The sequence below is a fragment of the Hylobates moloch genome, unplaced genomic scaffold (assembly GCF_009828535.3).
Source record: "Hylobates moloch isolate HMO894 unplaced genomic scaffold, HMol_V3 SCAFFOLD_16, whole genome shotgun sequence".
Taxonomy (NCBI): Eukaryota; Metazoa; Chordata; class Mammalia; order Primates; family Hylobatidae; genus Hylobates; species Hylobates moloch.
The window spans coordinates 83,138,932-83,153,222 of NW_026652291.1; the positions used below are offsets into that span (position 1 = coordinate 83,138,932).

The following is a 14,291-nucleotide window of genomic DNA, read 5'->3' on the forward strand; positions in this document are numbered from 1 at the left end:
CAAAACAAAACAAAAAAACAAGATCTCTCACCCTGTCGTTCAGTCTGGAGTGCAGTGGCGTGATCAGAGCTCACTGCAGCCTGGACTTGGCAGGCTCCAGTGACTCTCCTGCCTCAGCCTCCCAAGTAGCTGGGATTACAGGCATGCACCACCACATCTGGATACTTTTTAAATTTTTTTTTCATAGAAATGATGTCTCACTATATTGCCCAGGCTGGTCTCAAACTCTTGGCCTTCAGCAATCCTCCTGCCTCTGCCTCCCAAAGCAGAGATTGGGATTACAGGTGTAAGCCACCATTGTCCAGCCTACATATTTTTTTTTTTTTTTTTTTTTTTTTTTTGAGACGGAGTCTTGCTCTGTCGCCCAGGCTGGAGTGCAGTGGCGCGAACTCGGCTCACTGCAAGCTCCGCCTCCTGGGTTCACGCCATTCTCCTGCCTCAGCCTCCCGAGTATCTGGGACTACAGGCACTCGCCACCACACTGGCTAATTTTTTGTATTTTTAGGAGTGACGGGGTTTCACCGTGTTAGCCAGGATGGTCTCAATCTCCTGGCCTCGTGATCCGCCCGCCTCAGCCTCCCAAAGTGCTAGGATTACAGGCATGAGCCACCAGGCCAGGCCCTACGTATTCTTTAACTGTGGATCTGTACGCATACAATAATGCTTTATTAAACTTGTATTCATATCTAACATTTTGCTTAAACACACAATGTTTAGTGTGCAGACCATGCATATTCACTGAATATTCCAGTTCCTTAAAATGTAATATAATATCTCTGTACAGCTCACAGTATCATAATTTTATATGGCTATCACATCAGATTGCTTTTTACTGATGATTCCAAAATGAAAAAACAAAGCCACAAGCATTACGGCTTTCTTCACATTGAACTAAGTTTAAATTTGAAAGACAATATGCAGTAAGACAGGACTTTATTAAGTATTCCTGATCAAGGGAATTAGAAAAACATATTAAGAATAGAAGAAATGTAGTCTCTTTTCCTCCTTTTTCCCCTTCAAGACAATTGTCTTTGTATATTAAATCCCAGATAAATAAAGAACCCATACTACCTGTTGCTTTTCCAATAGTTTTGTTTATGTCTTTCCTGTGGTGCCTAATATTTTCTCTCTTCACTTTGGACATAGGTATTTTAATTTGCACTTAATATGTGACAATCATTTTGAAGGATTCTCATCTACTGTTGCCTGTTAAATCAAGCTGTATAAAATTACCTCTATTTGGTCATTTCAGAACTACAAACATTTGCCAGCAAAACAAAGAAAATTGGTATTGAAGAATTTTCTAAAAAGACCCAACTCTACTGCCCAGTAACGCTTCAACGGGAAGACTACAAATCCTACTTTTTCCTTGGTTGAGTACAATGTCATAATGCCAAATCAAAGTAAAAAACTTTAAGAGTAGCTTCTTAAAGTAAAAATGTAAAGAGTAACTTCAATTGTCACACCTGTTTGTGACCAAAATCCAAGACCTTGTTTCTTGATTATTTCCATGCTTGTGAAACCAAGGCAATAGGTCCCCAGTACATGAGGGCAAGGTTCCAATAAAAAAAATTCCTATGACACAGGGTGCCTATCAAAAATCAATACTGCTGACTAACTGCAGATTTATTGGATAGAATGTGATTGAAAATGCAATCCATAAATGATTATACAGTAGAATACAGCAACTAAAGCAGAATGACTAAAAGGAGGTAGAAGGAAGAAATACCTTTGAAATATGAACTAAAGCATATTACTAAACAACTAGACATACCTATTTTCTTCAGCAACAGGAGCTGCAAGAAGAGTATGTTGTTATAAAGAGAAAAATAAATATAAAGGTGGCTCTTAGAAGGCACTTTGCAGAAGCTGGAAATTGAGGGAACAGCTGAAATTACTGTGATGCTTTGGAAATAGTTGCCACAACTGCAGACAAAAAGTACATGCTGCATCCAGATGTACAGTTAAAGGTTGATGCTAATATATCCCTGATACTCGGCCTGTTCACTATTTTCCAGCGTACCAATCTTCTCTCCTGTTAGTCCCCATAACAATGGACTGGATACACAATCTCTGCAATATGGACTACCACATAGAGTCATTTTTTCCTGATCTAATTAAAAGCTCCACATAAACCAATGTGGATGTTTTAAATCATGCCTAGTTGTGGTACACATGCCTCTGTAATATTAACAGTGGCCCCAAGGCTAAATTTAGCTACACCACATTATTAAATCCTATGACTGTAGCTAACATCAGAAAATGTTTTGAAAGCATAAACATTTTAGCATGAAGATTTAACAAAAATGTATTTCATCATATCAGAATATCGGGGGAAAAACTCACTCATTTATGACTGAGCCAAAGGACAGCTGTTTGCATTTTGCCTTGTCTATAACTTGGAGATGTATCCTGTAAGTGTTCTTTGGTGAGATAAAAAACACTTTCTACTTTCCTACTAAAATATTTTTAAAAATTGCATTTACCTGGCACTGATTAGTATGCTTGGCCTTCAGACACAACAAGAGCATGTTTAGGTTTCTTCATTAAGAAAGTAAATATACAATATTCCAAAAAGGCTTTAGAAAATTCAGCAGAACTAATGTAATAAACATAAACATGCATAATAGTCATATAATGTACATTAAATGGATATACAATATTTTATATTTACTTATTTTGCCAACTACTTACAAAATTTTGGGATTTAGCTATGATTTAATATTACTTCTGAAACATATATATTAGTAGATAGATTCTACTTTTTACTAAATAAGAAAGAAAATGGAAAATTGATGAGCCAGATGATATTTTAGAAAGCCTCTTTGCTTTCTTCACAAAGGATATTTTCAGTACACCCACTACCACCACCATAACTAAAAGCCTACTATTTGCCAGGCACTATAAACAAATAATTTAATTTTATCTTCACAATATCTGTAGTGAGATACGAACCTGGGGAAACTAGTACTATAAATGCCTTACAGCTTGGAGAAAAACAGTGGCTGGGTATGCATCTTCTCTTAAGTTAGGATAAAATCTTCCTGACAGTGACTTTTTCTACCAGAAATATTGATAGCACAAATATTTTCAAAGATTCATTCAAATATGTGCATTAGGTCCAGAAATAACCTGTCAGTTAATTTTTAAGAAATAATCATGTAAGACCCATGTATAAAAGGATAATAGCACAATCAGGTATTAATCTTCTCAAATTCTGTACGCCTGAACTTTGCTCCATGGACCTTGGGGCTCAAGGGCAGCTGTGTACTTAACGGGCTGCATCTACTCCTTTGTCACAACCTCATTTCCTCTGTGTTTTGTTATTGTTGTTATTGTCATTATTTTGCTAAATTAATGTGAAATCTTATTGTGAGCATTCTCTTCCCATCATTATGTTACCTACCCTAAAACACCTCATAAACATGATTTAGCAGAAAGCAAATTCACAGAGTTGAAGGAATTGATCATACTACTCTACTGTAGAGAGAACCAGAATCCACACACAGCTCTTGTTCAATAATGCTTCTTTAGGTAGAGTTGTTTAAGGTTCCATATGCACCGACATTAAGACTTGAATATTAAATGGAGGTAGGCTGGATAGTGGATTAGTTCACTGAGTGACCAATGGTTTTGTTTTGGGGGGACTATTGGGTTTCCCAGAATGTGGGACTTCCACTGAGTCCAAGGCAAATTGGGATGGTTGCCCTGCCTAAACATGACATTTTGACATAATCTTTCCTAGTATTTGGAGTGAATAAGTAATCTGACCGGCTACATGAACTTAAGAAAATAATATTTTGTATTTTATTGTATCTCCTTTGTTAGAGCCAGTAACCTATAAAAGCAAATTGTCAGTAAATGATCATGGAGCTATTCTAAGCCACAAGTTATATGTGGCTAGCTCAAAAACCATGAAGAAATTGTAAAATGCATTTCTACCAACTGAATTCTTGCCTATGATAATGCAATTCTTAGTATTTCACTAGACCAGTAAAACTCTGAAAAGAACCAAGTTGTGGTCTACAAATCCATAATCTAGCCACAGTTTGAAAATTAAAAATTAATTGTTCTTAGGAGTATAAAAAATTCTATTACTTTATTTTAGCATATCCTTGACCCAATATACTGAAACAAATATAAAATACATGGTCTGAACTTTTGCAAGATTTTCTAATGAATATTTTAAATTTTTCAATTATAATTATAATCTAACAGCATATTAAAAATAATACATACTTAAAGTTAGAAAAATATAATCAATGAATATCCTAGATGTTTGCTAAAACACAGATTATTTGATATGGTCCGAAGTATTTGTATTGTGAGATGGCTTTTAGTGTTGCCTTTCATTTGACTAAGGCTATTTATTGTATCTGGATTATGATATCTTCTGGGAGAGTTACTAGTTTATGGGGTATATTTATGTTAAGAACCCATAGTCTCAAGATACATTTGAATAAAGAAATAGAAAAATTTCATTGCTGGGACAACAAAATGCACAGATGTAGGGAGATCCCAGCAACATGCCAACTTCCTTTTACGACAGTAATAGAATTTTTAAAAATCTGGGTCATCTAATTGCTCTAGATACTGCGTTAGGAAAACCGAAGTTCAAACCTCTTAATGACCATTGCTTCTGTTCAAGATTTGCTGCCTTGTCATCATCTATATTTTTACATTTCTGAAGAAACATTAGTGAAAATAGGTCTATATGTGCTTGATTACCTTAGGAAATGACAGAGCACTGAAATGAAGAATCTCCTGAATGTCAGCAACCTTGCAAGTTTCTTCTATTTGCTAACAAACCATTATCAATTTCATAAAAAATATTTTGTATTTATGTTAAACACTTGTTTCCTAATAGGATATAAACATACCTAGAATATGAATCATTTCTATAGATTTTAGTGGGAAATACTAATATCTAACATATGCAGTGACAAAAGTCATCCATAAAATGATCATGAACTTATTTCAAGATTAATCATCCATGATTGAAGCTATACGCTGTAGGCAGAATAATGCTCTCCCCAAAAGATGCCCATGTGTTATTATTTTTCAAAACAAAAATGTTTTCTTCATTTTTAAGAAGGCGAAAAATAAGTTTAGAGAAGCTAACTATTAGTAACATCATAAAAGATTTCGGAACCAAAACTTAAACCTTAGACTTTTGAAGAAGTTAAAACTTATGCAAAAGAGTTATAGGGAACATCTTATTCTCTATATCTACAATATTCTAATAACATTTGTTCTGTTCCATTATTGGCTGTAGTAGTAAACACTGTTGTTCAGATAACCTGGATTGTTATCTATGATAAAAATTATAGGGCCGGGCGCGGTGGCTCACGCTTGTAATCCCAGCACTTTGGGAGGCCGAGGCGGGCGGATCACGAGGTCAGGAGATCGAGACCACGGTGAAACCCCGTCTCTACTAAAAATACAAAAAATTAGCCGGGCGTGGTGGTGGGCGCCTGTAGTCCCAGCTACTCGGAGAGGCTGAGGCAGGAGAATGGCGTGAACCCGGGAGGCGGAGCTTGCAGTGAGCCGAGATCGCGCCACTGCACTCCAGCCTGGGCGACAGAGCGAGACTCCGTCTCCAAAAAAAAAAAAAAAATATTAAAGCACCCATATTTCCAATATTTTAGAGCATGAAAGGTGAAAAGTCCAATGTTTTTTCTTCCATTTCACATATTAGCTTTGCCCTCAGTGAAGAAGAAACTCAGAAAAAAAAAAAAAATCCAAGAATAATGCACAAGTTCACTGACTTATCATTTATGTCCCTGCTGTAATCTTTTGACCATGCTTTTAAAAATTCATGATGTATTACAGGAGTGACATCTGTCTCGCCCTAAAATTTCGTCTTACCTTCTTCCTTTAGAGTTGCGTTCTTTTTATTTCCCCAAAGCTAAGAACACAGGGCCATAAATGCTCTCAATAGAGTCACTTATTTAATTTGAGTTCCCAGGGAAGAATAGGCTCTTTAATACATCTGACTCATTTTCTTGCATTGATTTAGCATATATTATAAACTTATGTCTGAAATTTTAAGGAAAAGCAATCCTAAATATAAAGTCCACATTCAGTAACTTGGGAGTATTATAGACTGAATTGTGTCTTTCCCTCCAAATTCATATCCTGAATCCTGTCTCCCAGTGTGACTGTATTTGGAGATAGGGCTTTTACAGAGAGGTAACCAAGGGTAAATGAGGTCCTAAGGATGAGACTCTAATCAAATATGGCTAGTGTCCATATTTGGGACACTAGAGGAAGGGACACTAGAGCTTTCTCTCTTTCCTTCCATGAACCCACAGAGGAAAAGTTATATAAAGACACAGCAAGAAAACAGCCATCTTCAAGCCAAGAAGAGAGCCTTCACCAGAAACCAACCCTGATGGCACCTTGATCTTAAACCTGTAGCCTCTAGACCTATGAGAATATAAATTTCTACTGTATCAGTCACTCAGTCTGTGGTGCTCTGCTATGGCAGCCCAAGGTGACTAACATAGGACATCATCATACATATAACATCTATTTTCACAAACCTAAATAGTCCTTAGAAACTGTTATCGATGGTTAACTAGCATATCTAGATTCTAATAAATGATTCTCTTGATTATCTAGATGCTATGAAGATCATCTAAACACAAGAGGCTAGAGAAATTCATATGGCTAAGGAAAATGGCTGATGTTAGTACTAAGGTGCAGGTTACAGCAAAATCTTTACTGCTACTTCCTCTTGCACTTACACTGGCTGTCTATGACCATAGGTGTGGCATATCACAAGAGAAATTGTTTTTGTATTTTGTTTCATGCCCACAGCTATCAAAATTTATATAACTAAAATATTTTCTTTTCCATAAGGCTTAAGTAAGTTAGTTAAATTCCTCTAAACATAAAGAGAACTATCATAAATAGATAACAGTATACAAAAGGTTTTTTTTTTTTTTGAGACGGAGTCTCGCTCTGTTGCCCAGGCTGGAGTGCAGTGGCGCAATCTCTGCTCACTGCAAGCTCCGCCTCCCGGGTTCACACCATTCTCCTGCCTCAGCCTCTCCGAGTAGCTGGGACTACAGGCGCCCGCCACCACGCCCGGCTAATTTTTTGTATTTTTAGTAGAGACGGGGTTTCACCGTGGTCTCGATCTCCTGACCTCGTGATCCGCCCGCCTCGGCCTCCCAAAGTGCTGGGATTACAAGCGTGAGCCACCGCGCCCGGCAAAAGGTTTTATACTGAAATTCACAACAATTGCTGGACATTTATATTGTAACTTTCCTAAGAGCTACATAAAATAATAAAAAGAGATAATAGTTGCCTAACATAGGAAACAAAGACGTTTCTTGACCTCTATCTTCTTCCATGAAAATTTATTGAGACAAAAAGAAAAAAAAAAAAAAAAAACAGAGAAGAGAAAGGAAAAAAAATTGAAGAACAAATGAGAGAGGGAGGGAGGAGAAAGATATATATTTTCCCTCTATTTCTATAGCCAGTAATACTTTTATGGCTTGGTTCCTTGAATTAAATCCCATTTAAAGATGATCTCTTAATTAGATAATGTTTATAAATGCTAAAGTAGAGCAGACTAAATCAAGGGACTTACATAATTAGGCCAAATGAGCCACACCTATCCCTTTTTTGTACACTTCATAACCTCTCAAGCAGGTAAAAAATATGTTTTTCATCCTAACATAGATAACCCACTTAATTCTTATTTGCCTTTGAAGTTGTGAGATATCAAGTCATAAGCGCTTGAAATTCATTAAAATAAATAAAATTTGTTTTATCATAATTTCTATGTGTCCTAGTGTTGGTAACACACATAATATGAGAAATTTAAAATAATTTATACTCAGTTATCCTAATTATGATAATTTCAAAATACACCTATATTGCCATCTAAACTGATAAATTTTAACAGGCTTATTTTAATAAACTATGAGAAATACAGCTACGTTAAGAATTTATCAGTCAAGGAGTATATATTCATGGCAATTTGAATTTATGCTCCCAGGTTAAATATATACATAAATTTAAAAAATAATTTACCAATCAAGAGGTGAGTCCCCTTTTTATCCAAATACGAATAGGGAAACAACCAAAACAACTTCTACACCCTCCTAAGCACTGTGTCAATTGGTCAGGGTGCATGACAATAAATAAATAAATAAGTCACTTTATCTTTTATAAAATTCTATGAACTATCTTGATAAATTTTAAGACAGCTAGATTAGGTGTGATACATAATGACACTTCTGTGGCAGGAGGCATTTTCATAGCATGCCAAACAAGAAATTGGAGTCAACAAATTAATTAACACTTTCTCTGGCTGACATACAATTACGAGTTCCACCACAATACTGTTTCATAGTAGGAAAGTTAAGAAACCACATCATTGGAATTCTACAGATGACATTGACTTTATCATGACACCTAGACACTGCCTTTCGAAGCAGTTCTAGAAAATTAATTTCTATTCACAAAATGGAATGGGCTCATGGAAACAGTAGGATAACAAGGACTACATATTATTATCAACCAAAGTAATTATTTAAACTTGTTTAAAGTGTATACATTGCCAGGCCATCTGCCAGAAAGTCTAATTTAGCAGGTATGGGATGGAGCCAGAAAACTTACTCCATGGTGTAACTGTTCTGCAGTAAGAACGTTTTAGACATTTTTACTTCTAGTATACGTTGTTTCCATCTTTACATCCTGTATCATTTGGGCATTGTGCAAATCAGGTCCATAGACTGATTGCAATTAAAAAGTTGATGTGATTGTGGAGATGTTCCAGTGGCATTTTGTCTCTACCAAAAGTTCATTGATTAGCCAATTATTTGACATTCATTGCAAGAAGAATTTCTAAAGTAAGACTTTCATAAACACATTGGTTTACAGAGAAGATTAACCAAACATATTACAATATTTATAATTTTCTCTTCTCAATAAGGTACACATTTTCCTTGACATTTTTGCAAACCAACAGTTTAAAATACAGTAATTTTACATACATCACGTAGAGATTCAAAACAGTAAGAATCACTAGGAGCAACTGACTTTCACATTGATTACAGCAATAGTAACTTATGTTCCTCTTCCACTATTAAAAGAGCAATGAAATATCTTGCATGCAATTATTCGTAGTTTACAGACTTATTTGCATGAGGATGTTCTAAGCTTAATTTATACCCTGTGTACTTTGAAAGCTACCTCAATTATTTCACCTATTTGAAATTCACAAATCCTTCCAACTATGAGCACCACCAGATGGAAAAATTTCTGAAGTGAACCCAGTTTGAATGTGTAAAGTATGAGGCATATGACATGTCTGATTACAGTTACTGAAGAGTTGAATAGGTACTAGCTTATATTTTTTAACTCACTATAATTCTAATACTCATTTTGCAGTGAACATCAATCAAAAATTTTGTGAGATAATTTATAAAGGTGAATAATAGGTTTTTATGTTTGCCCAGTCTAGATACATATTAGCTGAAACATAAAAAATGCCAACATAAAGCTGACAGGTTAAATAAAATATCTCTAGTTATAGCACTCCTGTGCCCTCCATAGAACAGATATTCAAAGACTGTTTTCTAAGCCAAATTTTTTTTTAATAATCACAGAAATAAAGTCATCCAGTTACTTTAAAAGATCTCAGGAATTCTATCACTTTTCCTAGTAATCTTCCCCTTTTGGCTTTAAGGTATGAAGTCCTTATTTATTCCTAACAAAACATTCTGGCTGAGATTTAAGTTCATTTTCTCCACCTCTATGAAAACTAAGAAGAGCTGTCCGTCTCCTATTTAGAATAACTCTTCAACCACTGGAGTCAGTCTAGTCCCCGTTTCTTATGAGTTGTGGGACCTTGTAAAATGATAAAAATCACATCTACAACTAAAAATATTAAATATAATTTTATTGGTTATCTTTGTCTTTAAAGAATTTTTGCACATGTCAATTTAGTTCATTCTCAAAACAGTCCAGTGAGGATGCTTTAATTGCTGCAGGACAGTTCATTACGTGTCAGATGACAGAAAAAGACATGACAAGAAAAATCTACCTGTTTATGTTCCTATAGTTATAAAAATAAACTGAGACAAAAAACACTAAAGATATTAAAAATTAATAAGGCACTGCTAAAGTGCAAGGTGGTAACTTAAGTAATAATATATCCCGTTATTTTCTTCCTCATTCCATAGTAATGCTTTTATTCATCCCATAGGCCATACTTGCATTTTATTTTTAATTTTCTCTGTATCTATATATTTCAAAAAAATTAAAGAAGCTAAGAAAAACAAAATTAGTTATAAGGCACAATACATTTCATGCCACAAAGAATAACGTAATTATAACCACTTCTTATAAGTTAACCTGTTTATTCTTGTTTCTCAATATCCAATTTCCCATTTTTTAAGTCAGATGAGATTAACTTTTATAAGTGCTAAGTCCACTAAGATTTTATATTTCTATTTTTTTCCGCAACATAATTTCCATCAACTTTTTTTTTTTTTTTTAAAGACACTCTCTCACTGTCGCCCAGGCTGGAGTGCAGTGGCGCTATCTCAGCTCGCTGCAACCTCCGCCTCCTGAGTTCACGCCATTTTCCTGCCTCAGCCTCCCGAGTAGCTGGGACTACAGGTGGCTGCCACCATGCCCGGCTAATGTTTTGTATTTTGAGACGAAGTTTCACTGTGTTAGCCAGGATGGTCTCAATCTCCTAACTTCGTGATCCACCCACCTCGGCCTCCCAAAGTGCTGGGATTACAGGCGTGAGCCACCGCGCCCGGCCTCCATCAACTATTTCTTATGATTATTGATAAAATTTAATTTTCTCTCATGTTCTTGTACTTTAATGACTTTTAACTATATGAAATAGAGCGTTCTCTAGTTTAAGACAATTTAAATCTTAGCCAAAATCAGTGTTCCTATCACTGCTGAACCATAGGAGGGTATGTTATACATGCAAACATATTACATGGCGTATGTTACAATGACATTTTACTGTGTCCATGTATGAAGCTTTTCAGATATCCCAGGATTTTTTGGGAATAAAGGTGCTTATTCCTACATACACCATAGAAATCATTACTTCTTTAAAAAAGTTAAAGAGAGTTTTTAAAGATTAGTTGTAGATAAGATACATGTAACATACAGAGATAATTCCATACCTGTTTTATTGGACAGTCTAAATGACACCATCTTATCAGGAATATTACATACATTCCTCACCGAAGCAATGCAACTATAATTAGCATAGTCCTGAGGTCGAAGATTCTTCAGTTTTAAGATCTTTGTTTCACCCTGAAAATGTAAAAAAATTTTAAAAAGTCATTAGAAAAAGCCAACACAACCAGAATGAATGAAACATCACGTTACATTGTATTAAATCATATTATTATCAGAATATGACAGACTGTCTTTTTTTAAAGGAAATGCCCTATCTTTAAAGTAAGTTATAAATGAACTAACTTAAAATAACACTGCCTTTTAAAATAATACTGTAATATTAAGTATGCCTGGAGATAAAAGCTAACAGACTACAATGAAAATTCATAACATTTTCTTTGCAAACTAGCTTCCTCAGGGGAAAAGTCTATTTCTGGTTGTAGTTATGCAAATTATTATGCAAAGATCAGAACAGTGTACTTAATAATGGAGCGCATTCAACAAACACTGCAATCTATTCAGACATCGACGTGAGAAGACAAAAGAATCTGAAGAAGAGCCAACAAATGAAATATGGTTGTTAGAACAAAGTTAATTAAATCTAATGATAGATAATTAAATTTACAGACATAAATATTTTGTATATGGAGCAATGACAGGTGACATATCTAAAACTGAAGGAAAGAAGCATTCATGAGTGTTTCTATATTATTATTGTTCTTGTTATTTCATGCTCAAGAGTTTAAGGGCTAACTCTCCAGGTAAATCTGCACAAATGTAGATAGATACAAATGAAGCAAGTGGCCAGAAGTATCTAACAAACTCTTGATGAACCAAGAAAGATTTTGTAAAAACACTGGATTGAAATTGTTGAAAGGAAAAAAAGAACAAACAACAAAATTTAGTCTCCTGCCCAATTCAAATTAGGTCCCCTGGGCTTTCTTTGCCTTCTAAAGTCATTAATGCATCATCTCGAAATAGTTCTTCTTGTCAATAACTTACTTATTTTGATAACAAAACAGTGTCGCAATGATTTTATAGTATTAGGAATACTATAAAAATTCAAAATGTTTATTTTTTCCAGATAACGTGTGTATGGAACAATGTGTTTCATCACTTTACCAGGATAACATTTGTCGAGTTCTAAAACTTGCAATACTTTCATATGTTATCGAGGAGGACTCGAATACTTAGTGACTTACTACATAAAAACACTGCTGTTTATTTGCAAGAAAGCTTACCCAGAAATAGGCACACAGTTTTGCAAATGTGTCAAACGAATCTCTATTCTAGTGTGCATGGAATTGTGGCCATAAGTACTTTCATTAACTGTCCAAATTCAATCTTAAATCAGTCACCCCTTTAGCATTTTCCTCAGTGGTATAAAAAAAAATCTACCTTTTAATTTTTGTTTAGAAGAAACACTGAATTTTTAACATACAAGAAAATATAAATGTATCGATACAAATATACACAGAAATCTATGTTTCTTGAGTTCATATATAAAACTATTCGTTTGTGTTACAGAACTCCCATACATGATATAAAATGCCTAGAAAGTGTGCTTAGCTAGAAAGAACAGCTGAAAGAAAATATGCTAGAATTAGTCAACTCAGATAATTTTTAAATCAAGTGATACATCTTACCTCTCCTAACTTTGTCACACTTATTGCTCAAATTTCTTTGCTTTTCTTTCTCCTCTCAATACAACTAGTGTTATTCCATGGAATTCTACTTGTTCCATAGTTAACCGCACTTTATAACATTTCATTAGGTGGCATTATCCTTGCTGATGAATTTCTACTACAAGCTCTATTTTCTTGCCTCACTCCCAAGTCTAAGCCCCATTTCCAGAATTCTCTCTTAAGTTTCAGATACACATAACAAATGTTTGTCAATATGTCCATTCTGATGCTTCAGACACATCTGAACTCAACATATCCTAAATTGAACTTCAAATATATTCCTTTAAGTCTACTCCTCCTTCTATAATAATGGGAATTTACATCCAATTATAACTTCTTATTCATAAATTCAGTATCTCTCTCTCTCAGCTAGATCCTTTTATTGATCTTTACTCATGTTCAACCCCAATTATTCTTTGTTTCTATTTTTAATCATAATGCTCTAAACCCTACAATCAACTAAAAAACTCATGATTGTACTTAGTATACCTTAAGAATGCAAGCAAGCCACAATGATTTACACTTTAACCAATATTTTTTTCAGCTTTATTGAAGTATAATGGACAAAATAATTGTATACATTTAAGGTATACAACTGTGTTTTGATATACATTGTAAAATAATCACCACATTTGAGCTAATTAACATATACATAACCTCACATGATTATTTTTATTCACTTGTTAAATATATGAAATCTAATTATGCCTTCTCCTTGCCAGACTTCTCCCCTTACCAGTAAGTACCCAGACAGTAGAGATGATGTCTGTCTTGCTCTCAGCATTATATTCTGGGCACCTGACACAGGGCTTAGCAGAGAGGAGACAATTTTTAAGTTAATACTTTTTCAGTTAATAGTACTGTAACTACCCAAGGTTTGCTTTATATATATTTATTTCTCCAGAATTTACTATTTATTTGGCAATGTTACAAACTCAATATAATAAGTAAAATATAATCACAGCTTAAATACACAGAGAAAAATTCGCTTACATTATTACACATAATCAATAGACATTTGTGCACATTGTAAAAGAGAAAGCGGGTCTGTTACTCTAGTAACGATTTATCTAGATTACGCTTTTAGGTTTGGAAGGAAATTTGAACTGAAGACAAATTAATCAGGACAAAACTCAAGACAAAACTTGAGCCATATCAAAAGAAATAAAACTTAAATGAAAATCAGTAGAATTACAACTGAAAAAACACATGGATATAGATACTGATGATATATAGGTACAAATACACGGAGTTACATAAATATGATAAAATAATGAAACAATATATAATACATGCAATTACATATTTATGTGTGTATATATTCACACGCACACTATATATATGTGTATATATATACATGTATATATATACGTATATATACCTATATATGTGTGTGTATATATGTGTGTATATATATATATATATATATATATATAT

General features: G+C 34.3%; 1 protein-coding gene across 2 annotated transcripts in view; it reads right to left on the reverse strand.

Moving 5' to 3' along the window:
• Nucleotides 1-14,291, reverse strand: part of MDGA2 (MAM domain containing glycosylphosphatidylinositol anchor 2) — an 836,747-nt gene that overhangs the window by 264,660 nt on the left and 557,796 nt on the right. For both annotated transcript variants that reach the window (XM_032179359.2, XM_032179361.2), the window contains exon 5: nucleotides 11,172-11,304. In XM_032179359.2, coding sequence (XP_032035250.1) covers nucleotides 11,172-11,304 — 133 coding nt within the window. The remainder of the gene's footprint in view (nucleotides 1-11,171; nucleotides 11,305-14,291) is intronic.